General features: G+C 45.6%; 1 protein-coding gene and 1 long non-coding RNA gene across 8 annotated transcripts in view; one reads left to right on the forward strand and one right to left on the reverse strand.

Annotated features, from left to right (window-relative positions):
- LOC108390200 (uncharacterized) lies at positions 1–12,550 on the reverse strand. Its single transcript, XR_012122904.1, has 5 exons — positions 12,324–12,550; positions 8,315–8,440; positions 3,556–5,952; positions 1,466–1,560; positions 1–583 (listed from the first exon to the last, which is right to left on the reverse strand). It is a non-coding gene; the product is annotated as an uncharacterized lncRNA (long non-coding RNA).
- The window catches only part of EIF2D (eukaryotic translation initiation factor 2D), a 17,127-nt gene continuing 2,472 nt past the window's right edge, over positions 11,433–26,087 (forward strand). The window contains exons 1-13 of one of the 7 annotated variants that reach the window (XM_017648940.3): positions 11,433–11,653; positions 12,572–12,762; positions 13,722–13,868; positions 14,388–14,434; positions 17,065–17,172; positions 18,852–18,993; positions 19,439–19,556; positions 21,123–21,168; positions 21,584–21,687; positions 21,809–21,958; positions 22,319–22,408; positions 23,091–23,186; positions 24,226–24,346. In XM_017648940.3, coding sequence (XP_017504429.3) covers positions 11,598–11,653; positions 12,572–12,762; positions 13,722–13,868; positions 14,388–14,434; positions 17,065–17,172; positions 18,852–18,993; positions 19,439–19,556; positions 21,123–21,168; positions 21,584–21,687; positions 21,809–21,958; positions 22,319–22,408; positions 23,091–23,186; positions 24,226–24,346 — 1,416 coding nt within the window. In that variant the 5' untranslated portion in view covers positions 11,433–11,597. Of the gene's footprint in view, positions 11,654–11,957; positions 12,116–12,571; positions 12,763–13,721; positions 13,869–14,387; positions 14,479–17,064; positions 17,173–18,745; positions 18,994–19,438; positions 19,557–21,122; positions 21,169–21,583; positions 21,688–21,808; positions 21,959–22,318; positions 22,409–23,090; positions 23,187–24,225; positions 24,347–26,087 lie in introns of those variants that run through there. The other 6 variants (XM_017648934.3, XM_017648937.3, XM_073217033.1 and 3 more) reach the window with 6 other exon arrangements.

Here is a 26,087-nt window from a genome sequence, read left to right on the forward strand (position 1 = left end):
ACCAATTTCAGTGGCTGCTTCAGTGCCCTATTCAGGTGGTAGTCTTCCACCACCATGGGGACTATGCAAGTGGTTGGGGATGGGCCCAGGCTCCTCAATGCTGGAGTGCCCCAGCTGCCCAGGGACTGCTGACTGGGTACGTACTGTGTGTGTACAAAGTACATGGGTCAAGGTGGCCAGGCACATGAAACAGGGCAATGTCAGGCGATGCCAGGTTACACAGGAGGCTGCTTAATGCCAAGCCTTACCCTTGAGCATTACCAATGAGCATATTCCTGTGAGGGCAGAGCTGGAAGAATCTGGACTGCCTTGCCATAGCTGGTTCATGCAGACTCAGTGAGGCATTCACCTGGGAGCGTGACTGCTGCAGAAGCTAGGGACCCCAGCAGACAGTAACTCCACGTGGAGACCCACTTCATCAGCTGCATCAAAGTGATTTTGGGGTGGGAGGTGGGCTCCCTCCATTCATGTGACTGTGCAGGTGGTTGGAGATGGGCCTTAGCTCCACAGGCCTGGAGAGTCCCAGCTGCCCAAGGTTGGCTGGTGGGGTGCAGACTGTGAGGCGCATGCAGGCCAGGGTTACCTGAGAGAGGGCAAGTGTAAGGAGAAGTGGGGTCTGTTAAAACAAAAAAAATTGCAGGACCATAATAGAGTCACAAAGTTACCAAGATTTAACCCTACCCTAAATACAGTTTCAACCCCCTGAGGAATGTGACCTTTAAACAGTCAAACTGGAATTTCCTAGAGGTAATCCCCTGGGACACCCTTCTCCCTTTTGTGGGCAATCTTGTCTAAACAATGCATTATTTGCTAATAAATTCCTTTCTTTTTTTAAAGCTCTGTCTTTAAAAGCCTTTCTTTCCTGTAGTGCCTGGGAGCACCTCTATGTGCTAGATGGGACACTGACTGATTCATGATTCACTTAGTGAAGCCAATTCTAATCATCTTCAAACTTCGGTTGAGTTTTGTTTTTTAACAGGTCCCAACAGCAGGTTATTGCAAGGACCTGGCACCCATCTAATTACAAACCATAATCTACACAAATGCACATATTGCACGAAGGCAGAGCTGAAGGAATCTGGGCTGCCTTGCCAGTGTGGGCCAGAAGGTCCAGGTACCAGGTACCCTTCAGCAACAGACACTGGGAACTTGATTGCTGGAGAAGCCCTGGATCCCCTCAGGCAGCCACTCCACTTGGGGACTGACTGTCTCTAGGCTGAAGGTGCCGCCTCAGAAAGAGTTTTGGGCAGTGAGCTCTCTCCACCCTGAAGGTTACTCGGGTGGTTGTGCCGCCTGAATTCCAAAGGTCTGAAGGTCTCAGGAGCCACAGGCCTGCTGCCAGGGTACAGACTGCACATGCAGAGGCATGCAGGGAAGGAAAGCCAGGGACTTGGAACAGGGCAATGTCCTATAGGGCTGGGTCACAGGAGGGTGCAGCTGGCATCTGCCTAACTGCAATCCTTACCCTTCACAAATGGGCATATTCCTCCTGAAGGCAAAGCTGGAGGAATCAGGTCTGTCTTGCCAAAACAGAAGGGGAGGGCTGTCCAGGGAATCCTTCTGTCAGCCGAAAAAAAAAAAACGAAGCTGTAAAACAATTTTTGCATGTGTTTTATTTGGGATTTTAAGGATTATAATCTGGGATGATAGATTCAGGAGGAAACACAAATGTATGCAGAAACACAGATTTAGCTGGAAACCAAATCCAAAGAGGGCAAAGGGTTTAGAGTTCGTAAAGCAAAAAGGGGAACTCCAAGAGGGCTTATATGGGTTGTTTGGAAAGAATTGCAATTGGCTAAAACCTACTGTGACCTACATTTAGCTGTACACAATTGGTTGCTTAAGCTATTCACTAGACAAAAAGTCCACTCGTTGCAGGCAACAGATATTTGTCTAGGATGCTTATGGTTTGATGTTCTGAGAACAGTTTCAGAAAAGAGGCCTGGCATAGATGCTATTTCCTTAATGGCCCCCAACTCCACTTTAGTTTACTCTTGTGGTCAATGTCAACTCCATTTTGTCTACATTTATACTTTGATAATAGACACCTGGGAGCTTTGATGGCTAGAGTGGCCCAGGACCCCACTGAAGGCAGAGCTGGAAGAATCTGGACTGCGTTGCCTGAGTGGGCCAGGAGGACTGTATGGGTTATGTTCAGTAACACACAGCTAGGAGCCTTGATCGCTGGAGAAGCCTGGGACTCCTTCAGGCAGCCAGTCCAAGTGGCAACTCACTGTTGCCAGGTTAAAAGTGCTGCCTCAGAAAGATTTTCCAGCAGTGGGCTAGCTCTGTATAACCCTGGAGGCTATACAGGTGGTTGGTGTCCAACATGAGCTCCAAAGGTTTGGGGGCCCCAGAAGCCAAAGGCCTGTTGACAAGGTGCAGATTATGCACATGTGGGTTCCACAGGTCTAAGGTGTCCAGGAGCAGGTAAATGTCAGAAGAGCCTGGGTCACTATAGGTTATTGGAAGTACCTGGCATAAGCCTGATTTCAAACACGGACACACAAAAATGCACATATTCTCCCTGAAGGCAGAGTTGGAGGAATCCTGGCTGCCTTGTCAGGTCTGGAACTGGGCAAGTGGTGGACTGGCTGAGGAATTCTCCAGTAAGAGACATCTGGGAAGGGGACCCTTGACTGCAGCAGAATCGCATGACCCTGTCAGGCAGCCAGTCGTAATGGGGACTGACCACCATCAGTTTGTACCTGCCACCTCTTAAAGACAAATATTCAATGGAGTATATTTGCAGACCTAATTGGATTCATTTAGCTATTCATGAATCAGGCTGTTTCCCAGCTAGCAACTAGAGAGATGCTCCAAGGAACTCTGCAGAATGGAGGGATTTTATAGGCAAAAACCGAGTGGGACAATTAGGAAAAGAAAATAAAGAGTTTCAGGCAAGGTCACATTATTTTAGAGGGAAGTATATGGAGTCTTCTCAGGTGGGTTTGGGAATTTCATCTCCCTCTGGGTGATAGCCGGGGCTCATTTGACAGATTATTTCAATAAGCAGTAAATTCATGACCCGCAGGTTAAGTCTGCATTTCTGGAGTAGGTTGAAACTGCAGTTAAGTTAGATACTAAGCCTGGTCTGGCGACTTGGCCTAGAATCAGTGACTCTATTTTGGGCCTGTGGTTTCTTTTTAACAATTTCCTGTTTTGATCAGACTCTCAGCTTCCCTGAGAGATGTAATCAAATTTTAAAGCATTAGAGCCACTGTCAGCTACTCCTCTGAAGTTCTCATAGATTTTGCTGATCCTTTTGTGTGGTGTCCACAGGTCATGAGATTTTGCTTTAACCCCTGTGACACTCACAGGTCACAGCTTCAGGTTCACTTTCTATAAGTTAGTCATTCATTTGGTTCCTTTTTTTATTTTTCATTTTTAGGGAGATTATTTGCTTGATGATTAGTGGCTGTGAATGTGCATTGAAAGCTTTTGAGAAAATACAACACATTAGGGAAATGATTATAACTATAAGCAGGATAATTCCCAATGTCTTGGACCCCGAGACCCAAGCCAATCACAGAAAGATACCAAGGAAGGAGTCACCTGTTTAAGCCAAGTGGCTTGCTCAGGGATCTTCATAACTGTTTCAACTTCCACAGAAATGTTAGGTCAAGTACAGCAGGTGGTGTTGGCCACAGCACAGACACCTCCTTGCTCAGCTAAAACATAATCAAGGGCTATCCTGTCGTCAAGAACAACTTTTGGCCTTAGTTTTTCTTGATAGAAAGAGTTCAGCTTTCTTAAGTAATCAAAGACCTGATAAAGACAATGCAGAAAATTATTTGGGCAAAATTCAGAATCTGTGTTTTCTGAACAGATTACCTAAAAGATAAAAAACCTTTTAAATTCTTATCAAGAGCAGACCAGTAGTCCAAGAACACTTTGTCCTTTTAACAGAGAGAAAAACAAATTCTAGGTTTGCACAATGACTTGCCATTAAAATGTATTCATTCAAATCTTATTCTTGATCACACATAAAATTCCTTTCCAAAGATTCCTCTTTCACAAACTTTCTACAACTTTGTTTTCCCTCAAAAATGCATTTCCATTCTTTATACCTTCAAGAAAAATACAGATTTTAATTACTGTACATACAAAGATGTTTCCTTTATAATATTTCTAATAGATTTAATTACATATAGCAATTTGAATTCTTAACCCTAGAAACCTTAATTTCTAGTGAAAACTTAGAAATAAGCAATTATGAACTGTTTTACCAGCATTCTTTAGATTTACAAATATATAAATATATATTTCATAATTTCTAAAAACATGTCTTTTTCAATTTTCTGATGTAGTACTAACACATCCAAGTATTTTTTAGTTTCTTTGTAATAAGCCAATATCAGGGACACTTATGTTCAGTAATTAATATTTCAGTATTTTATCTTATTTGGAAATGATCTAGATATTTAATGACTATCCATCATCTAATATTACATAGCAGAACTCTAAAGTTTAAGTTGCCTCAAAGATTTGAGGAAACTGTTTAAGTAGATATAATAAGTATTACTGAAAAGTTCATTTATTTAATGATGATAACTCTAAAGACATGCCTGTTTTAATTAAACCAACCAACTTAAACTAGCTTTAGTACTCAATATTTTTCCAGATCATGGGAATCTGAAATTCATTTGGATTAAGTGTCTATTATATTTCTGAGAATTTAATTTATATAAGTGCTTAATTTTCTTTAAGCTTATTAAATAAAGCTTTCTCTTTTACAAATTAATTTTGTCAATACCATCCAGAGTTAGAAAATACCACACATTAACAACATATATACACATGAAATACAGACCGACGCAAACAGACACCTATTACAGCTTTCATTTTTAAAATTATTGCCATTAATTAGATACATTAATACCAAAGTAACTAGTTATAAAAGAAGTTGGAGGTATGTTGTTTTTCTGGTAGATGGATAAATTAAGGTACCTGCTCAGATGACTAAAACTTTTTCTGATATTTATGGAGAACACTCAAGATTTGTATTTGTCCTCGACAAGTCAAGTTCCAAACAACTTTTCTGTCTTTTCTTCTTTCTTCTGATATGAATTACCTCCCTAAAATTCTCATTTTAAAGAGACTGCCTAAATAAGAGTTTCTGGAGAAGACCACGTAGAACATTTACATGTCAAGGTCCCAGGGGGAAGAAAATGCAAGCTTTTTATTGAAATAAATAGGACAGGTTTGGAGAGTGATAAAAAGAATTGATGGACTTTGAATTGTTTCTGGAGCCACACCTTTGGTCCTATAAAGATTATAGTTGTAAAACAAGGACAGGTGTTTTTATTTATTTTTTCTTTTTTTAATTTATTTTTTAATAGGAGAAAAAACAAAGTTTATTTATGAACGTATAGGGAGAATGAGGTATATATGTCATCCTGAATCAAGGAGAAGGGGGTAAGGGTGTGAGACTTCAAAGGAAAAGAGAAGCTATCAAGGGAGTATGAAAGGAGTAAATGTTTGATAAGCAAATGTTTGATGGGCCATGCAGAAACAATGTGGGGGGCACAGAGGCATTTTAACAGACTTAGCCGTATTCCTCCCTGTCTAACACACCCAGGTCACTTTATAATCTAGCCATCCATGGTGACAGCTCTCTTCCTGGAGCAGGTCTTCTACCTAAACTCTTTTTATGCAGTTGGGGGATGGGAGGTCTCAAAGTTTCTTTTTGAGTCTTTTGGACCTCAATTCTTCTCAATTCTGAAATAAGCTGCATGTCACAATGGCACATCTTAGGGCAGCCTGCCCTTGGTCCCTACGGTTCCCTCCTCTGAAACTTCCACGGAAGGTTCACATTAAAAATTGAGTTGATAAACATTCCATCTCATGGAGTCGGTCAGTCTAGGTCCATTCAGTTGAGTGATGATGCAGGCATGTTCCCAAAGTTAGACCTACTTATGATTCAAGTAAGCAAGTATTAAAAAGACATTTCTATGGAAACAAAAGAAAAACAAAGGTTAATGGTTGGAGCAAATTATAAACCCAGTGTCTAAGTCCTGGGTGGTGCCAATAAGGACAGGTATTTTTAATTCCTCAAAGAACTGGGTTGTTACCTAAATGGCATCAAAGACTGACACACCCATCCACCTCTGGGCACATTTAGCTTAGGGGAGGAGGTCTACAAAAATTCTTATCAGGCTCTGAATATCAGCTTCCAATTTGGATGAATTTTTTATCACAAAGTTATTAAATACTTTCAAATGTTTTGTAGGTTTCAGCCAGGACAAACAGTAAATATTTCTCACAGTTCAAACAACCCAAAGGATTCAAGAGGCATCCTCAAAAAGTGCAAAAGATATCTTCACAAGAGCTAGAGTCACTCCTACAGCTAGCCAAAGAAGTAACTGACAACCTGCATGTCCCAGAGAGGCAGAAACCAAGCCAAGTTCTTGGGATGTAAAATGAGACAAACAAGAAGGAAATAGCTATTCCCAGAGAGACAAGACTAACAACCAATTTGGTCTGGATTTGGAAAGTTAGGGACAAGGTGAAATTTTATTTCTCTCTCTTAACTTGCTTTAGGAAGTAATCTATTAACTGAAACTTTTGAGGATCTTCCCTGAGTTGAAGACATTCTTTAACTATGGCCTTTAGGTCAGTCTTTGACCAAGGAATGAAAGATGTCTAAAGAGGATTGCCTGTAGCTTCAGGTGATCTTTATTTTGGAGGCTTGAGAGTCTCTTCAGAATGGAAAGACAATTCGACCAATGATTACAAGAATGAGTGTGCAAATAAGGCAGACGGGGGGAGCAATAGGAGTCATATCAGTCTTGTTTTCGGTAGTTTGAGCTCTTTAATTTTTCATTTGCCTTTTGCAATGAACCTTTCAGTGAAACTATCTTCGTATTTTGAAACCTTTTGCCGGCTTCAGCATGCCAATTAAAATAGGTACCCCATTCTGTTTCATTTTGGAACACTTGCTTTCAGGTGCACTTCGTAAGTGACCTTATCTAATTGGAATATTACCCATAATGGCTATTGTAATTCCAGGTTGCTTTTAGTAAAATTTTGCCATCTTGTTGGATACCTGCAGCTTCCAAAATCATAGTTCTTAGACATAAAAACAAGCAGGTGTGCCAGAAATTGGTGCACTCAACTCTGGATTTAAAGGATGCCATTACTTCTAGCTATGACTTTTCACTTTTTAGTTATTACTTTTAGCTAGACCTTTGGGTTTCTCAGAGCCAAACCAATACCTATGCCACAGGGATGGGACCGTGGGGTGTTTTACAGTGTAGCTCATTGCATGGACTTCTTCTCAGGATGGTATGTGACATAGTGTTAATCTAACCTGTTCTGGACCAATTTATCTCATCACAGAATTCTTCTTGAGGTGGTGAGCTCTCTAACAGCCTTCAAGTGCTCAGATTGTGCCCACCAATGTTTGTGGCTTTTTTTTTTAGACTTTTGGGTTTTCCATTAGCAACTGGCCTTCATTTAAAATAAAATTTTATTCACCTGAGACTTTGCACTGGACCCAGTCTAGCTCAAATCAGATCCAGTCTGTAACTGGGAGTGTTGGGGGTAGATCTTTCTCCCAGCCTGGGGCAAATTACCTTTGAAACTGAAATCAGTCAAAGGGAGAAATAAAGTGAGAGAAATCCCTTTATTGCTTACAAGCAGTCGTCTACTTCTGCTCACCCGTGTCTCTCACCACAGGCTGCAAAGAGGGACCCCATTAAACTTCTCCAGTCCAGTTATACCCTAGCTCCCCCAACCCTTGTAATCACCTATTGATATGGAGACGCACTAAGGCCAGATGAGAGATTCTGGAAATACTGCAATTTTACCCACACAGCCCGATCTCAACCCAGTCTGGTCTTTAAATTGGACTCAGTCCAACTGAGGTTGGTACCACCACCAATCTCTGTGGAACCTTGGAAGGGGGAAGGGATTGAACAAGCAAATCCCAAGGAGTGGGGAATGTGGGCTGATTTCAAACCAGAGAAGTGCAGCTGCTACCAACAGTTCCCAGTGTGGAATCTAAGGAAGGATTCCAAACGAATGGGGAATTGCAGCTAAACCATCAGAAGCTCCCAAAGTGGAATCCAGAGAGAGATCTAAGATCTGGGGTTTCCACCTGAGGACTTGTAGTGTGAAAGGCTAGGGGCTTAGTTCAGGGTAGAACTGTCTGCCAGCCCAGTAAGGCTCCAGGCAGAACTGTTTGCCAGCCCAGCTGGGCTCTGGGCATTACTGTCTGCCAGCTCAAGCTACCCTCCCCTGCAAAGGAAATCCAATTAGATCAGATCCTCAACACAAAGAGACTGGAGCTCAGAACTGAGAGAGGACTTACCCATGGCTTTCGGAGGTGGCGAGAAAGACAGTGAACTCAAAGGGCTCATGGGTGCCAGCCCTGTGTTTCTTGTGGTCCCCAAATGCCATAGGAAGTTCATGTCAGAGCCCGTCATTGCCACGAAATCTATTAAAAAAAAAATTCAACTAGGTAAATTTGAAGGTCTAATTGACTGTATTAAATGATTCATGAATCAGGCTACATTCCAGCCAACAAAAAGAGAGATGTTCTGAGCTTTACAAAATGGAACGATTTATAGGCAGAAATGGGCAGAACAATTAGCGAAAGAAAAGAAAGTTGTTTCAGGCAAGGTCACCTTCCCTTAGGGGAAGAGCAGAGGGTCTGATTAGGTAGATTACCTCATCTTCCTTTGGGGATTGGAGACAGATTACTTCATTGACCAGAAAATTCCTGAGTGACCTGGTTTAAGACTACATCTCTGGGGGAGGTCAAAACTGCAATTGGGTCAGGCATGAAGCCAAGTTTGGTGACTTGGCCTAGCATCAGTGACTCCATTTTGGGCCTGTGGTCTTCTTTCTAAAATGCCCCGGAAAGATTTTTTGGGGGAGGGCTCTCCCTACCCTGAGGCCCTTCAGGTGGTTGGGCTATACCAGGAGCTCCATAAACCTGGAGTGCCCCCTGTAGCCCAAGGCCATCTGACAGAGTGGACTGAGCATGACCGGATTGTTTTGGTCAGGGTACAGGGCAATGTCAGGAGATGGCAGTGCTGAGCTGGGCATAGCCGAGCTCTGCCTTCTTCAAACCAGACTTGGGGTTTTGACTTCAGGATCCCCTCATGTGCATATCTTCGCCTCCTGTGTCCCCTTTTTATATTGTGAGTTCAGTGAGGCCATCCCATTCATAAAAAGTCACAGATTTCACAGTGAAGAGTTAATGATTAGGGCTCGCTTTCCCATCCCCCTCCAACTTTGCATTAGTCAAACACCTTATGCTTTTAAACTTTCAATTTTCACATCAGAAGCAAAAGAGCCAGTGGAGGATGATTTCCTGGGAGAACAGCTGGACTACACATCTGTGGATTCCATCACAGTGACATGGACTAAGTGGCTATTGCCACTTAGGGTGCACTGGGAGTGAGAAATGTTGGGTTCCTGTATTAGTTACTCATTGCTGCATAATGAATCATTCTCAAGCTTAATAGCTTAAGACAACAATAATTATTTACTACCTCATGGTTTCTGTGGGTTAGGAATTCAGACAGGGCATAGTGGGGTGGCTAACCTCTGCTCCTTGATGACTGGGGCCTCAGATGGAAGACTTGAGAACTTGTGGGGTGGGGATTTACCCTCTGGACTCTTATTTCTGCCCTTTTTTCTTTTCTTTTCTTTTTAAATAAAAGATAGCCTGGGTGTGCAGCTGACCCAAGGGTGGGAAACAGGCTGAGAGCCTAGTGGGGCTGCACTGGAGCTGCAAATGCAAGGCTAAGAATCTGGGCTTGCAGGGCCCAGGGTTCAGCCAGCTTGCCTGGCAACAGGACCAGGAAGACAGCTGCTTTCCCACAACAGGGCCACTGGCAGGGTCATGATACAGGCAGGCAAGGTGGGATGGTGTCCACCTGGGGAAATGGAGAGCTTGCTTTGCCAGTAGGGAGGCAGGATGCCATGGTACAGAATCCCCTTGGTTCTTGGCTCCTGGTTGTCAACCATGAATTCATTTTTAGGCTGATAATCTATGCCTTCTTATCCAGGATGCATGGTGCATAATAATTTCCCTAGCTTGAAATTTCTAGAATTCCCTGGAGTAACTTTCCTCAGCTCCCTGGACAGAGGCTGCCTGGGAAGCTATGCTGCAACAGGCCTGGTCAACAGCGCAGAGTCAGGCGTCACACCCCCATGTGTGGCTGGGCAGGGGCTCAGGGGGACAGGGCTCTGTGGCAATGTCCTCCTTTGAGCTCCTCTGACTTTGGCCTGTGGTTGGGCGGTTTCAGAGTAAAGGCCTGGTGGGTCAGATGTGTAGGAGGAGCCCGAGTTGGGGCTGGTCTCTAGGTCACATTAGAGGCCCTTCTAAGAATGGTAGTGGTGGTCAGTCACTGTGAAGGCCTATCCTTGGACAGCCAATGTGGAATTCTCCTTTGTGTAACTGTGTCATTGCGTTTACCATGTAGGATTATTTTCTTGGTAGAAGGACACTCTGCTCTGAAGCTTTCATATGTAAAACTTAATTTAGTAGGAGTCAGGCAGTCCCTCTTAGGTAAAACCGATTCCTCAACCCTGTCTGGGACTTTTCTTTTTTTTGTTGTTCTTGGATTAATATCTACTATCTATCAAAAATTGGATAAGCACTGTGCAACATATTACATACACTATATCAGTATTTTCTCATGGAAGCTCTATGAAGTAGGTATTACACCCACATCTTCAAAGAATGCAAAAATTTCAGAAAGGATAAGCTGTTGGGCCACGATCACACCACAAGGTAAAAGCCAAACCGTAATTTGACCCTAAAAATCTATCTCAAAGATTTTCTAAGATAAGCAATATATTTAATTACTTTGGACACAACCCCTCCCACCCCAATTACGCCTGAATGAAAAGGTACATAAAAAATGCTCAAAATGTTTTGAAACCATAGATTTGAAGTCCATTTGTGGCTTTTTCCTTGTAACATGGAGAGCAAACCTGGGACAAGAGTGGATTGATTCCCTCTTATTGTTATTATCATCCCCACGCAAATTAAAAAACAGGGAGGAGAAAATCTTGGAGAAAATCCTAGCTGCGGCCTCTGGCGTGCAATAACATGTAAAGATCTTAATAAACAAAAGCCCATAAGAAAAGCATTCAAGAGGCCTGCAAGCTTAATTAAACGCTAGAATTCAATAAATTTTGTGGTGTTGAACTAAATTGAATGAAATGGGAGCTGGCACTGCTTCTCCTCCACACGCCAACGCGGCTGGAGTGGAAGCGAACAGAACCGCTGGGGGGGGCCACGGGGTAACCAAGCCTTGACGGCTGGAGGCGCTCGCGCAGGCGCAGAGCCGGGCAGAGGCGGTCCCCGGCCACAGGGGTGGGGCGTCCCCCCGCGCAGGAGCCCGCCCCGCCTTCCCCGGGCCCCGCCCGTCTCCTTCAGTTCCGCATCTTGCCACTAGGGGCGGCCGCGGTGTCTGGCTCCCCAGCAGCCGCGAAGCTGCGCAGCCCGAGTTTCCAGCCGGGCTCTTTTCCCAGCCGGGCCCCAGCATGGCTGCCCCCAGGGCTGTGGGTTGGGGAGCCGCCACGCTCTCCCGGTCCTGAGAGCTCCTGGCTTCTGTGCGTCCACTCCAGCAGACATGTTTGCGAAGGCCTTTCGGGTCAAGTCCAACACGGCCATCAAAGGGTCGGACAGGTGAGGGCGAGAGGGCCCTGCTCCGCCCCCCCAGGGCACCCACACGTCTCTCAAGCCCGGCTGGCCCCCAGCCCTCCCTGGACTCGGTCAGCCGACTCGGGGTGGAGACCGAGGGGTACAGCCGGGAAAGGAAGGACCCGAGGGGGCAAGGGTGGGTAAGACACATTTTGAGGACGAAGATGGGGAGGAGGCCTGATTTATCTCCCCGGCTGTCTTTTGGGTGTTCATGGTGAGTTTAAAGGAACGTGATTCAACCAGCACTTATTGACGGCAGTCGATGTAAGGTGTTGTGGAGGATGCAAAAATGAAGGAATACAGGGTCTCTGCCCGCCAAAGAACTTACAGTCCCTTGGGAGAGACCAGATGAGGCACTGAGAACTGCAAATACACGAGAAAAAGTGTCTAGTGATTACTCCTGGCAGGAGAGACGAGCGAGATGCGGGAGAGGATAAGGCGCATGTGGTAAGGAGAGCGTAACTTCGGTGTTGCAAACGTAGTTAGAGGGTTGTGAATTTTAGACCCAGTGTTCTATAGCCGTCATTGTTGGTGCCCTGGTGTAGCTATTTAATCCTAAAATGACAGATTTGACACACATATATGAGAAAGGAATGGGTCCCAGGGCTAGACTTGCAGTCAGGAAGCAGGGCTGAGTTTCCAATGGCAGGCTTACCTGGACTGTTCACTGGGTTCTCCGATGTCCTCTTCCTTTGTAAAAAATGGAAAGATGCACCCCAGGAACAAGTGAAAATAGGTGAGACACTGGATGAGAAAGAGAATAGGATATTTTGGTGAGAATAGGGCATCATAAATCAGACAGTTTTTCTTGGCTCTCAAAATTTTATAGTAAGTCCTTTTGAGTCCTCAATATTTATAGTGAAATCTGTCCAGGCAGCATTCATACAGGTGTGCTTTCTGCAGGAGAAAGCTCCGTGCTGATGTGACAGCCACTTTCCCCACTCTTGGAACGGATCAGATCTCTGAGCTAGTGCCTGGAAAGGAAGAGCTCAACGTTGTGAAGTTGTATACTCACAGAGGGGAGGTGGTGACCGTGTACGTGAGCGGTGGTAACCCCATCCTATTTGAACTGGAGAAAAATCTATATCCGACAGGTATGTCAATAGGATGGAGAAGGTCATTACTATAGTCCTTGCCTAACATCTGTTTCTCCTTATTTTTTCCATTAACGTCTCCTTAAAACAAACAAGTGCAGAATCTTCCAGTACTGTCCGTGAGGATCTTTTTGTACCTAGTGTCCCTAGTTTAGGACTTTCAAGACCAGAAACTTCTGTAGGAGGGAGGAAAAAAAGGGCTAACAGAAAGAGAGTGGTTGCCACAGAAAGTTCTGAGATGAACGAACTAGTGGGTTAACTAAGGATGGCACAGAGGTCTTGGAAATGGTGGGATTTCAGGGAATGTAAAAATGTTTTCAAAATGATCACTAGTAGGATTTTAAGATACAGATGAGATACTGCAATAGGAAAAAAGCTGGATTAACTAAATTACATAGCTAGCTGTGTTTGTGATGTACTTCAACTGAGATACCTCACAGGGGTTCTTTCTTAGGCTCTGCGGATTCTTTGCCTTCTCTGTGACAGATCTCAGGGATTCAGTGTCCTTTTCTCTTTTCTATAGCTGCTGACATCTACTTTGTCACTTGGGGCTTGGCTGCAACAGTGCAATGCCGTCTCCTTAGGCCACTCCTACCCCCACTGCTCTTTGCTGCTGTACAAACACAGGCCCTTTTTGATCTAAGGGTTTTACTGCTAATCACCATGGAAATAAAGGGAATAAAAATAATAAGCATGGGAAAGTTTTAAAGTATCTTCCAGGCTGGTGCCCTGTTCTTAGGTTATTTGCTGCTGGCGTCATAAGTGGGATCCTCACTGGGTCTCTGCCCCCGGTTTTATCCACTGTGGCCATTTTCTGCTGTTGCCATCTAGGTGGAACAATAGGTGCCTCCAAAAGTGACATCCAGTTTCTTAAGTCTCTGCCTTCTTCGAGAATGAAACCTCGTTGAGCCTTAAGCCTTATCTTTAGCTTTGAGTTGAATTTCTTTTCTATATCCTAGGTAAAGTGACCTTAGTGATCGGCCTTTTGGCAGTAAGTATTTTCTGGGTCTCTCTTTGGGCAGTGTACACCCTGTGGTCCTATCCTGATCTTCTACCGACGTTCACAACATGGCCTCTGGTGCTCGAAAAACTGGTGGGGGGAGCAGGTAAGGGGATTTTCCTATATTCTGGCTATTGGCTGATACCTACTCAGTAAGGGCCAACTCCTTTAATAAACGCATTCATTTTCTGCATTTAGCTGGTTGAAAAATGGAATCTCCCCACCACCCCCAAGTGTGTTGTGTCTCTTACTTGGCTGCTTCCATGAGCTCTCCAAGCCTCTCTGAACCTGTTGTAAGGCTGAAATAACATAAGTGATGTGAAAGTCTTTTGTGAACTGCCATGTACTAGACTTGAGATCAGTGAGCTGAAGTTAGGATAAGATAAATCGTGGACCTGGACCCTGAGCTTTGGGCTTCAGTTTGACCAACTCACACCCACACAACTGTCACCCCCACAAAGGGAAAAGGGCTATATTCCAGGTTTTAGTTTTTTGCCCTCATTATAAATAACACAGCCGGTACTTAATAAATGTTTGTTGAGTGAACGAATAAATGAGGAGGTAAAATGTGGAACTGGACGGAGGCGGAAGGTTGGTTGTGATGCTCTTGTTCTGTTCGCTGCAGATTTGATGCTGCCGGGAGTAGTGGTGCCTCCTGCTGGTCTGCCTCAGGTACAGCAGGGTGACCTCTGTGCCATTGCCTTGGTGGGGAACAGGTACTGTGCCAGTCAGCCGTGCTTTTGGGGGAAGCACTTAGGTAAAACTGGGGAGCGGGGTGGGTAGTGGCAACTTCCAAAGCATATGGATAAAGTATTAAAAGAAGAAAACCGGTTCTTCTGGAAGAAGCAGAGTGAGCCATTGGGAGCATGGCATCAAGCCTGTGGGGTGTCCACACATCCGAGCTAAGTTATTAGTGTCTTTGCTGCTGCTTCATGCACTTTATTTTTTTAATAATTTTAGATTTACAGAAGAATTGCAAAGATAATACGGAGTTCTGATATACATCTTACCCAGCTTCCTGTAATGAAAGCAGCTTATACAACCACAGTACAGTTATCAAAACTAAGGAATTAACATTGGCATGATCCTATTAACAGAATTACAGACCTTATTCATATTTCCCCAGTTTGTCCACCGAAGCCTTTTTGTCTGTTCAAGCATCCAATCTAGAATATTCCGTTTAGTTGTCATGTCTTAGTTTCCTGTCTGACATTTTCTTGGTCTTTCTTTGTCTTTCATGACCCTGACACTTTTTCCCCCATCATCCATATTATCATCCTTGTCTTTTAATTATTTTTAATAACTTTATGAGATATAGTTTATACGCTATAAACTATTTACAAGTGTAATAGTTCACCTATTTACAAGTGTACTGTTGAGTGACTTTTAGTCTTTACAGAGTTGTTCAGCCATCACCACTCTGCTTTTTAAAAAAAATAAATTAGTAAGTAATCATATGAACAATTCTGAAAAGCCAAAAATCCCCTCACCCCATAATCCTTTTCTCCTAGAAGTAACCATTATCATTTTGATGTATATCCTTGCCAATTTTTTTCAATGCACATATTCGTGTGTTTAGAGAAATGTATGATTTGGGTGTGTTTGTTCAAAAATACAAAAAAAGCAGCATTATGCTTTAGCTACTTTTTTTTCATTTAAGATAGTAGGGACATTTTCCATGTCTGCAAGCACAGACACGGTGCATCTTTTTACTTGCTGTGTGGCGATGGAGGAAGTCCCCTCCTGGGGGACACTGTGGTTGCCTGCAGTTTGTCTCTATCACAAACAGTAGCTTACTGATGCCTTTAGGGACCACCAGTGCCAGTATCTTTCTAGAGTAAATACAAAGGAGCAGAACTGTGAGGCTAAAGGTCATTTTCTGTTGCCCTACAAAAAAGCTGTCTCAGTTTTCACTCCCACCTACTGGGTATTTGGAACCTGTTTTGCTACACTCTCACCAGTACTGGGCATGATGGGTCATATTCATATTCTAGATTGGATACTTGAACAGACAAAAACACATCCAGAGCGAAAAATGACATCTCATCACCGTACTCACTGCTTCTTAGAGAGAGAGATTGATTGTAGTCATAGGAGGGCTCAGTACTTAAAGATTTTTTTTTTTTTTTTGCTGCTTATATTCTCCTATTTTTCTTGAATCTTTTGGAACCAGGCACCTAGAAATGGTTCTTTCCTTCCTTGTTTTCCTGCAGTAGAAGGTGCGGTTGAAAAGAATGGTGTCATTATTTTTGAGCCCATGTTTTATCTAAGATAGGAGAAAACAGACATGAATGTGTATTCGGCCTGCTCAGTTCGGCCTTTAGAATGTATACGGAATGAAGCTTGGGGGTGGTTTGTGGCAGCGCATACGGATACAAGGGGGTTTACTAAAAATACAAGCCATGTTCAAGACTGAAGTTCTTGAGCCATTGACCCTTCCAGGGGTAGAAGAAAAAGACCCAACTTTTCGGAATGGGAAAGAAGCTAGACTGAGTTTCTGTGGCAGGAGTTGAACTATGGGCACAGCATGTGGAGACACCAGGTTAGCAAATGTTTTTTTTAAGGTCAGATGTTGTGAACTCTGCCCCTGAGTCTTCTCCCTTGGGCCCCGGCGACCTTGGCAGGATTGTACATTCCCCCACTGTTACCCAGCTGACCACTGATCCTTACCGGCGATGTGTGAGTGATAATTGAGTGACACCAGGCCGACAGAGATTTCCTACTGGGCTTTGGAAGTTTTGTAGCTACTACAAATGTGGTCATTTTTTATATTCAGGACACACCCAGCTCTTAGTTAACACAGAGCAAGCCCTGTTACAAAGAGCCACCTCAGAAGGACCCTCTCTAGTCGGTGCCACTACTTACCTCTTCTCTCTTCCCTGTGCATCCCTCAGCCTGATTCATGGCAAATGAATGGCCTCCTTTCTGAAGCTCTATATAGGATGGCTATACCTTTAAGGTAGGGGAGGTATGTTATATTTTTGAAATTAAAGAAAGGGAACCTTTAAATATCCTTCCAAGTCCTGCCTGCATTTAATTCATAATAGGAATAAAACAAATAGTAATAATGGCAGCAGAGGAGTTACCTATACGGAAGGGGAATGTTTAGCCAAGAGATTTTTAGAAGTCACATTTATAGGTAGTCTGAGGAAAACAATAACCAGACTGAGTTTAGTTTTGTGAAACAAGCGGATCCTTCAAATTGGACTGTGGTGCTTTTAAGTGCGCATGCTTAGAAAGCTGGTCCTGAGATGTGCTCCCAGACGACCTCTGACCCTTGTCTCTGGCCTTCTCCCTCTCAGAGCCCCTGTTGCCGTTGGAGTTGCTGCCATGTCCACAGCCCAGATGCTGACATCAGGCCTAAAGGGAAGGGGCTTCTCTGTGCTGCACACCCACCAGGACCACTTGTGGTGCGTTTGGAGTTTCTTCTGTTTTACAGGGACCTGGGTGGGTGGAGAGAGCACAGGCCCTGGCTTCCAAAGTGAGAGTTTTGGTCCCTGCTGGGTCCTTAGGCAAGTTGCTGACTCAAGATATTAATTTACTTGCTAATTGGAGGAAATTTTTTTTTTTTTTTTTTGCCTGTTTGGAGAAGAAATTACACAGAGCTTTGATTATTTTCTAGGTGAACTGCATAATCTTAGACCTTAGGGATTGTCTGCTCTGCCTCTCGGCACAGTGACATGCCTTGTTTCTATAACTCTGGCTGACCTGGCCTTATCTGCCACTCACAGTTAGGCACCTGCTGGGCCTGAGATGAGTGCTCGGAGGTTCTCGCTTCCCAATCCACATCAGAGCACAGTCCATCCTCAGGCACCCGGGGCGGGTGATAACCTGGTTACTTTCATGTTGTTCAGGTCTCACATTTCAGACTTCCTCCCCATTATGGAAGTTACTCTTTCTCACTGTAACAGTTGCTTTCTGAAAGCTTATTTTCTTGTCATTTTACCAATGCAGTAAACAGCGATTTTCTCAAAGGCAGTATACCTGGTCTTTTGGCCATGTGTTGTGCCTGTTGGCATAGATTCACCCTTACTATTTCACCCGATCTTGAAGTTACCCATTTCACAAGCATATTGTCCAGTGCCCCAGGTTGCCAGCGATCCAACCGCATCAGGTGGTGCTTCAGCAGAGATCTGAGGATGCCGGCATCTGGGCCTCCACACCTTGTTTTCTGACTGTCAGTCTGAGCGGTCAAGGCCATATTGACCAAATTGTTTTGTCAGCAGCTCCCTGAACCCCCTCCCGGCCCCTTTCCAAAAATGTTTGTGGTATTTACCTGATCAGAAAAGCTTCCACGTACACCGATCACCCTGCCAACAGTAATAATAAGCGTCGCAGCACCTGTCAGTTAAAACTAGTTTGATTTACTTCGTCTTGGCCACGACAGAGCTTCCCGCTTCCCCATCTGTGCAAGCTCTGCCGTGTGGCCCCGCTTCTGCTCCTGTCTTGCTCGGGCCTGGTGGCCCGCACAGCCCCGTGATCTCTGCTCTGTGGGCTGGGCCGCATCCCAACGTCATGCAGGCGCAGCTGCGTTGCAGTCCTTGAGCGGCCCAGGCGTTCGTGCTGTGTCGTACACTCTGAGTGACACTCTGTGTGCCACCAAACGGGTGCTGCAGATGTACTTGTGATCTTCATTTTGCTACTTAATTCAACACGGTCTTATTTTTACCTCACATGAAGAGAGTACCTTTAGGAGCTCCTCCACTACTCTTCTTTGTCCTTTCCCTGAGTCCAGATGTCTGTTAATAATATTACTGTTCCTTTGGGATAGGGAGGAGGCCAGGATTACTCTCCCCGTTTAAGAGATGAGGAAACTGAGGCATGGGACTTTTGGGGGCCCAGAATTAGAAGTAGAGTTGAGATGACAGCCCAGGCTCTCAGCCCTCTCCCGGACACCCCTGCCTGCGGCTCTTGCTCTCTCTGGACTCGCAGCTGACCCCCTGACCAGGGCAACTGGGTGTTTCTGATAGAAACTTTTTCCAGGCGATCTGGAGACAAGTCCTCTCCACCTTGCATCGCTCCACCGACCCTGGGTGCCCCAGGCCTCAGGGAAGAGAAGCAGTCTGTCCAGGCAGCCTCTGCCCTGCAGGGAGACATGAGGCGCCTGACCCTGGAGGGAGAGGAGGGGGAGAATCGGGCGGCTCAGCAGACGTCCCTGTCAGAAGTCTCAGAAGACCCCAGCATCAGCAGCCCAACCCCCCCAGACCCCCCAGACAGCAAGACCCTTCAAGGTATGGCTCTTGGGGGGTGCTGAGCCCGTCTGCTCTGGGCTGCAGAGGCCGAAACCCTCTGCTTCCTGTGGGAGCAGCACCAGAGCCCTGGGGGAGGAGGGCAAAGGCCTTATCTGTGGTCAGGGTGGTGGACCTGCCCTTTGACATCTCACCTGCGGGTCTCCCTGGTGCCAGTCTGCCCGGGATGTGGACTGCCTCCAGTGTCCCAGGTTTCTTCTGGCTGCTCCTGGCCGGGTAGGACTGTGCGGCTGGACCTCTTCTCTGGGGTCAGTCCTCCCTCGGGCTCAGTGCCGAGGAGGTTCTGGGAGCTTTGCTATCTGGGACCGGGGCCCTCCAGAGCTGAGGGGTGAGACTTGGGGGGGTGCACTGGGCAGCGCATTTACTGTCTTGCACCGGGCACTCTGTGTCCCTTAGGAAGGACATGGTTCTGGTTTTTTCCTTGCAGAGCAAATGGATGAGCTGTTACATCAGTGCTTCTTGCATGCTTTGAAGAGCCGAGTCAAGAAGGCTGACCTCCCTTTACTCACCAGCACTTTCCTCGGCAGCCACGTGTTCTCCTGCTGGTATGGAAGGCGTGGTGTGGGCTGGAGGCCGGGGCGAGGGCTCCCTCCTGTTCCGAGGTGGTAGGACAGGGCAGGGCTGAGGGGGGAAGAGTGGAGTGGAGGGTTGATCTGGCAAGCACATTAGGTCTTGAGTTTTAGAGACTTAAGTTTTAGCCAGTGACTGGATGTTAAGGAAATGAAGGGTAAAATTCCCAGGATTCTCTGAGCACTGCCTCTGCCGTGGTGACCCTGGGCTGTCTCTCACAAACTGGGCAGTCTCTGTGTCAGGAGGCTTCTTCTGAAACGTTCACCCTCCTCACACTTCTGCAAAGTAGGACCAGGTTAGGTTGTATCAGGAGGATGAATTGGTGTGAACCCCTGACCCCCAATCATAAGCTGCCAGGACAGAGAGGGCTTTATGTGAACAGACCCCGGACCTGAAAGACAGAGCCGTCTGCGCTCAGATGCTCCTCAGGGTGTCGGAGCAAGGCGAATGTGAGCCCTGACTTCCAGCACTTGTCAGATTGCTGTCAAGATTAAATAGCTAGACATGCACTAAACACCCAATAAACACCATGTCAGGAGGTTTGCTTGTTGATTTTTACCCTAACTGTGCTGCTTTCTTTTTGAGAATTTTGCTGTTTTTAAAAATGTGATTTTAATGTGATTCTCTCCCTGTTTACATGTTGGCTTCTTTAAGGCATCCTATGCAAGTATGGGGCCTGGAGTGTGGGTGGCAGGATACTTGGGAATTCATCCTGACGTCGCTGGGTTGCAAATACGTGGGAAAGGGATCCTGGAATAGTTTTTAGGTTACAGGTTCTTAATCTGGGATGGGTTCTAGAATCCCACTGCTATTGCTGTTGTTTTGAGAGAAGAACTAAGTTCTGGGGAGAAAGAATGATCATAGCTTTCATTAGGAACTTGCCCTGCAAAATTAGCAGCTGCTAGGGTAGCAGGCTTTTTCTATAAAGAGTCACATAATAAATACGTAAGGCTTTGCAGGCCATGCAGCCTCTATTGTAACTATGCAACTCTGCCGTGTGGCACAAAGGCGACCACAGACAGTAGGTGAATGGACGGGCGTGTCCAGGTTCGGCCTGCAGTATGTTGTTTGCCGAACCTCCTCTGGTGAGCGTGGTGCTGGAAAGGTTTGCCTTGAGGTGAGATGTTTGAAGCCACAGAAGGTTGTCTTATCTGAGAGGAATCTAAAGCTCTATCTAGTACAGTAGCCCCTAGGCACAACGTGGCTACTTAAATTAATTTAAATGCAATAAAATATAAAATGTATTTCCTCAGTCACATCAGTCACATTTCAAGTGCTTAATGGCCACATGTGGCTGGTGGCTACCAAACTGGATAACAGAGGACAATCTATCTTCACAGAAAGGTCTTCGGGCAGCAGTGATCTAGTCTTCTAACGTCTGTAACCTCTCTGATGCTGCCCCTGGACAGAGAGTTCTGAACAAAAGCCTTTCTCTGAACATGGAAGAGGGAGGCAGAGGGAAAATGCCCTCCTCTGAGCGTCAGGCAGGCCCCACCACTGCTGCTTGGTTAGCTTAACTTGCCTTTTCCGTCTGCCACCAGCCCTGAAGGACAACAACTGGACATAAAGAAGTCAAGCTACAAAAAGGTGAGCGGGCGCCTTCTCTGCATGCCCACACACAGGGCTGGGTAGGGCACAAATGACAGGCTCGGTGTCGCTGGGGGAGCCCTGTCACAGGGCTCAGGCTAGGCTGAAGCTTTGGATTCCAGGTGTAAGGGGGAAAAAGCAACCCCTGCCCCAGGCTGCGGCAGCTGGGTAGGCCCCTGGCCCTTCCCTCCTTTCGACCCCCTTGCATCTGAGCAGAGTCCTGAGAGGCTTCCCCAGTTAGTCTCTAGCATCTTCACACCCCCTAGTCCCCAGTGTGGGGGCCTCCCAGCTCCTAGGGTGACAAGGGCAGGGACTGTCCCAGTCCTCCCCTGGCCCTGCCTAGCTGGGTGTCTGGCACATGGAGGCACTCGTGTGTGGAGTCGGAGTCCCCGACCACTGGCCCTCTCTCCCTTAGCTTTCTAAGTTCCTGCAGCACATGCAGCAGGAGCAGATTATACAGGTGAAGGAGCTGAGCAAAGGGGTGGAGAGCATTGTGGCCGTGGCCTGGAAACACCCAAGGTGAGTGCAGGGGGCCTGGTCGCTGCAGCACCGCTGGCCCCAGGGCCCCTGGGCCACGGACTGGGGATTGCTGGGACACTAGTATAAAACGTGTTTTTTCTTTCCTTCTGCTGGGTTTTAGGATCACATCTTTCGTCATACCCGAGCCCTCCCCGACCTCCCAGACTGTCCAGGAGGGTAGCAGGGAACAGCCCTATCACCCTCCAGATATAAAACCCCTCTACTGTGTCCCAGCCAGCATGACCCTGCTCTTCCAGGAGTCTGGCCACAAGTGAGTTTTTGGAGAGCAGCCCTTCTCTGCCTGCGTGGTGTTCTGGCCTGTAGCTCCTCTCAAGCTGAGTAGTGTTCTGTGACTGGCAAACCTGCTCTGCCCTGTTCTCCCTTTTCCCAGATCCAGCTTCAAGCCTCTACCCTGGGAAGTGTCTCTGGACTAAATGAATGAGAGAGTAGGTCTCCCCCTTTTCTACCTTTAACCTTTCTTCACACGGTCCTGCTCACGTCAGTCAGGCAAAGGGAAGAAAAGAGAGGTTGAAAAGCCGAGGAAAGCACCCTGCTGAACAGGGCGTGAGTCTTGGTCTTTGCAGTTTGTCTCCCACACAGCGTGAACTAACGTCCCCTACTTCTCACCTAGGAAGGGGAGCGTTCTCGAGGGTGGTGAGGTCCGAAAGATCATCATTGACTATGTCAAGAACAATGATCTGGTTGATGCAAACAACAAAAAGTGAGTGGCTGGAGAAGGGCAGTGTGTGGTGTTCAGGATTAACCCTGAGCCACAATCCTCAACACTGTGGAGGGTGGGGCCACGGAGGGTCCAGCCCTCTAGAGATGACCGGGACGCGTGGCTGCTGAACCATGGGCTGCAGACACCTGGAGTTACAGGCCCCTGGTCGCTCTCACTGTTTACTGTAGATGGAATAATGTATCTCACCAATATCCAGCACTGATTTTCAAATATAGATGATATCATGTGGAATAAAATGCAAACGTTAAAGAACTGTACAGAAGTCACCAGAGCTTTTTGGTATTCTCTATTTTCTTAGTAAGTGGATACAGAAGATAAAACTACTTGCATTATTTTTTTTTAACTTCCAAGAGACATCTGCATGATCAAAAAGTCGGGAATTCCCAGTCTAATCACGGTTACTTAATAGCAGAACCAAGCCAAGAATCATGGTCTGTGGGTTTATCCCACTTTCCCCTCCACCACCTGTTTCTCCCTGGTTCTAGGAAAGCATCCTCACGCCTCCCATCCGCAGGGTACGTTGCTTCATGGACTGTGGTCCCACAGTCGGTTCTAATCATCCTGAATGATCACAAAGGACATGAAAGATGAATCCCGAGCTGGCCCGTGCGTCAGAAGGGGTGGGGCTTGAATTCTTTTACTGCCTCTTCTCTCCCTTTAGTCTTGTGAAGTTGGACCCCATCCTGTGTGACTGCATGTTAGAGAAGAATGAACAGCACACAGTTGTGAAGCTCCCTTGGGACAGTCTCCTGACCAGGTAGTGGGGACTGGCAGCCCCTCCCCTTAATATCTATCACATTGGATGTTCGAATTGTCACTGTCTTAGTCTCTGATTCTTTCCGTAATTCATGTCATATCAGTTTGCATAAACATGGGTTTGGGTAATTCTGATTTGGAGGGCCTTTTGGGATGATGTGAGCCCACACGATAGAGGAAGACTTGAAAAAAGGAAGAAGAACATTAATTAGAAGTAAGAACTTCAAAAGGATTTGGAAGCAAAGAGAAGCTGCAGGGTGGGGAGTGGGGATTGTCTTCAGGTCTTTAAAGGAAAGCTTCCTACACTCTTTCTTTCCCACAGAACAAAGACTGAAAATAATTTATATCAGGAGTTATCCAACCAAAGCCCATGGGCCAAATCTGGCCTGCTGTTTTTGTAAATATGATCTTACTAGGACACAGTCACACCCACTTATATATGTATTATCTTTGGGCTGCTTTCATGCCACGGGGGCAGAATTGAGTAATTGCAGCAGAGACCATATGGCCCGTAAATTGTAAACTATACACTGTCTAGCCCTTTATAGAAAAAGTTCATCAATCCCAACATATATGATAATGAGAAAATCTGGCTAGATAAAAGGTAAACATTCTTTGGGGTAAAAATGGGTCTATGAAAGATGCCTTAGCAGAACACATCAGAAATGCAAAGCAGCAGGTTTGTTAGGCCGGGTAAGGTAGAGTCTAGAGACAAGTAGTAAACTGCATGCGCAGCTGGGCAGATTTTCAGAAGACCAGGTCAAGCAGGCAGTGTCCAGGGGCTCAGGTCACTAATGTTCCCTTCCATGAATCAGTGGGTCTTGACTTTGGCCATGCTTTGGGGAGTTTTAAAAAAATATATATGCCTGGTCAGAGTTTCTGATTTAATTGTTCTGGGTGCAGCTTCCTAGGTGAGATGCAAGATTCTGATGTGTAGCCTGCAAGGACTGGCTTGTACCCAACTGCCTGCTGCTAGTGGGGAATGAGGAAATGGTTTCTGTTGGCTTTATCGGTCCATAACTCATTAACTCCCATTTCAGATGTCTGGAAAAATTGCAGCCTGCCTATCAAGTGACCTTTTCCGGACAGGAGCCCATTGTGAAGAAAGGCAAAGTCTGGCCAATTGACATCACCCTAGCACAGAGAGCTTCTAACAAAAAGGTACTGTAAAAGAGACACATTTGGAGATGGTGATTTAATGTCCCCTGAGTTCTAGTCTCTCTAATGTGATTGGAGGTTTTTAGATTGGCCTGGAACACCTCAAAGGTACTTACGAAACAGACAGGTTTGCATGTATCCAAAAGGTAAAGCTGATCCCCTCACTCACTGCCTCTAGCATTTTGTGCTAGGGAACATGCTAGGGCCTGGTTCTAAAGGTAAGCAAGATTTTATTTATGTTTTTTCTTAGGACTGTGTTACAGGCTTTCAGCTCTTACTCATTCTGTTACCTCTTGGGTCTGCTCAGTGAAAACAGCTTATAAAGAATTGCTACAGGAGCTGAGCATGTCTAGCTCAGCCACACAGAGTCTTAGGGAACAAATTGTATCTGTCCCCAAGTGTATGAAAAGCTCTCTTTGGGAAAAGAAGTACACTTATTCTGTGTCCCCTGAACAAACAGAAATAGGATTATACAGTGGTAATCCCAAGAAGATAAATTTGGGTTCAAAATAAAGACCTTTCTAGTAGTAAATAGTTATGAGCATGGGCTTTGGGATTAGAGACCTGGGTTCAAATGTGGCCTTTGCCTCACTGCTTGACTTTCGGCAAGTTACTTCATGTCGTTTTGCCTGAGTTTTCTTATGTGAAAAATGGGACCTGTCTTATAAGGATAATGAAGGAAATCAATTGATTTGATCAAAGGATCAAATGAAGGAATATACGTGGGTGAAACACTTAGAATAGCCCTTGGCATAGAAACATTCAATACATGAGAACCAACGACAGCCTTCAGAAACATTGGCAATAACCAGTATTTCTTGATCATGTAATTATGTGCTCTCATGAGCCAGATGGTATAAAGGGAAGAAGCGATCGCCATGAATTCATATGGGAAAGTTTTGAGCATTCCCAGACCTCAAACTTCACCTCTCTTGGGCTTTTCTTAAATCTTAGGACACCTCTTGCTAACGGATGCACAAAATAAATCCAAATAAAGCACAGATGCTCACAAATACAATCCAAAGCTATAGTGGCCTGACGGGCGAGATGCTGAGGGTGGTTCCCAGGGAAAGAGCTTGGCGGGGCCCCTCTCCCTGCTTGGGGGCACACTACCTATGTAAGGGCTCATGGCCATGCTGTTTTCCCTTCTCAGCTTTTTTCATGAAGCCAGAAATCCTCTTTGGGTTTCTTTTGACTAGCAAAACAGGCACTGCGGCGGGTCTTTTGTAAAAGCAAAGTGGCCTCCTGCGGACTTTCTAAGCTCAGGAGATGCCTACATTTACTTAATTATAATTCGCTTGTTTTTTATATTAATAACAAGTAGAATTGTCCAAAATTGAAATTGAGGCTTTTTAAAACAGGGAGTTATTTTCTGGAGGTCTACAAGCAAAGATCAGCTGACCATTTGTTAGGAGGTGATGTCAGGGGTTCATGCATCAGGTAGGGGTTGATTAGATGTGACCTCTCATGTCTTACCGATTCTAAGACTCTCTGGCACTGGAGTCCCTTGACAAGCCTAGGTTATTAGAAACTTTCATAGACTTCACTGCAAGCAGCCACCCCAGACCTACTGATAGCAACACACTTTACCATCTCTGGTCATGAATGAGAGCGAACTTGTTTTAAAGAGACAGGCAGAGAACTGTGATTTTTTTTTTTAAGTACTAATGTTTTTCCTTTTTATCTCAAGTCACTTGTTGTTTGTAAAGTTGATAATAACAGAAAAAATGCATGTGTCACTTCT

The sequence above is a fragment of the Manis javanica genome, chromosome 11, assembly GCF_040802235.1.
Source record: "Manis javanica isolate MJ-LG chromosome 11, MJ_LKY, whole genome shotgun sequence".
Classification (NCBI taxonomy): domain Eukaryota; kingdom Metazoa; phylum Chordata; class Mammalia; order Pholidota; family Manidae; genus Manis; species Manis javanica.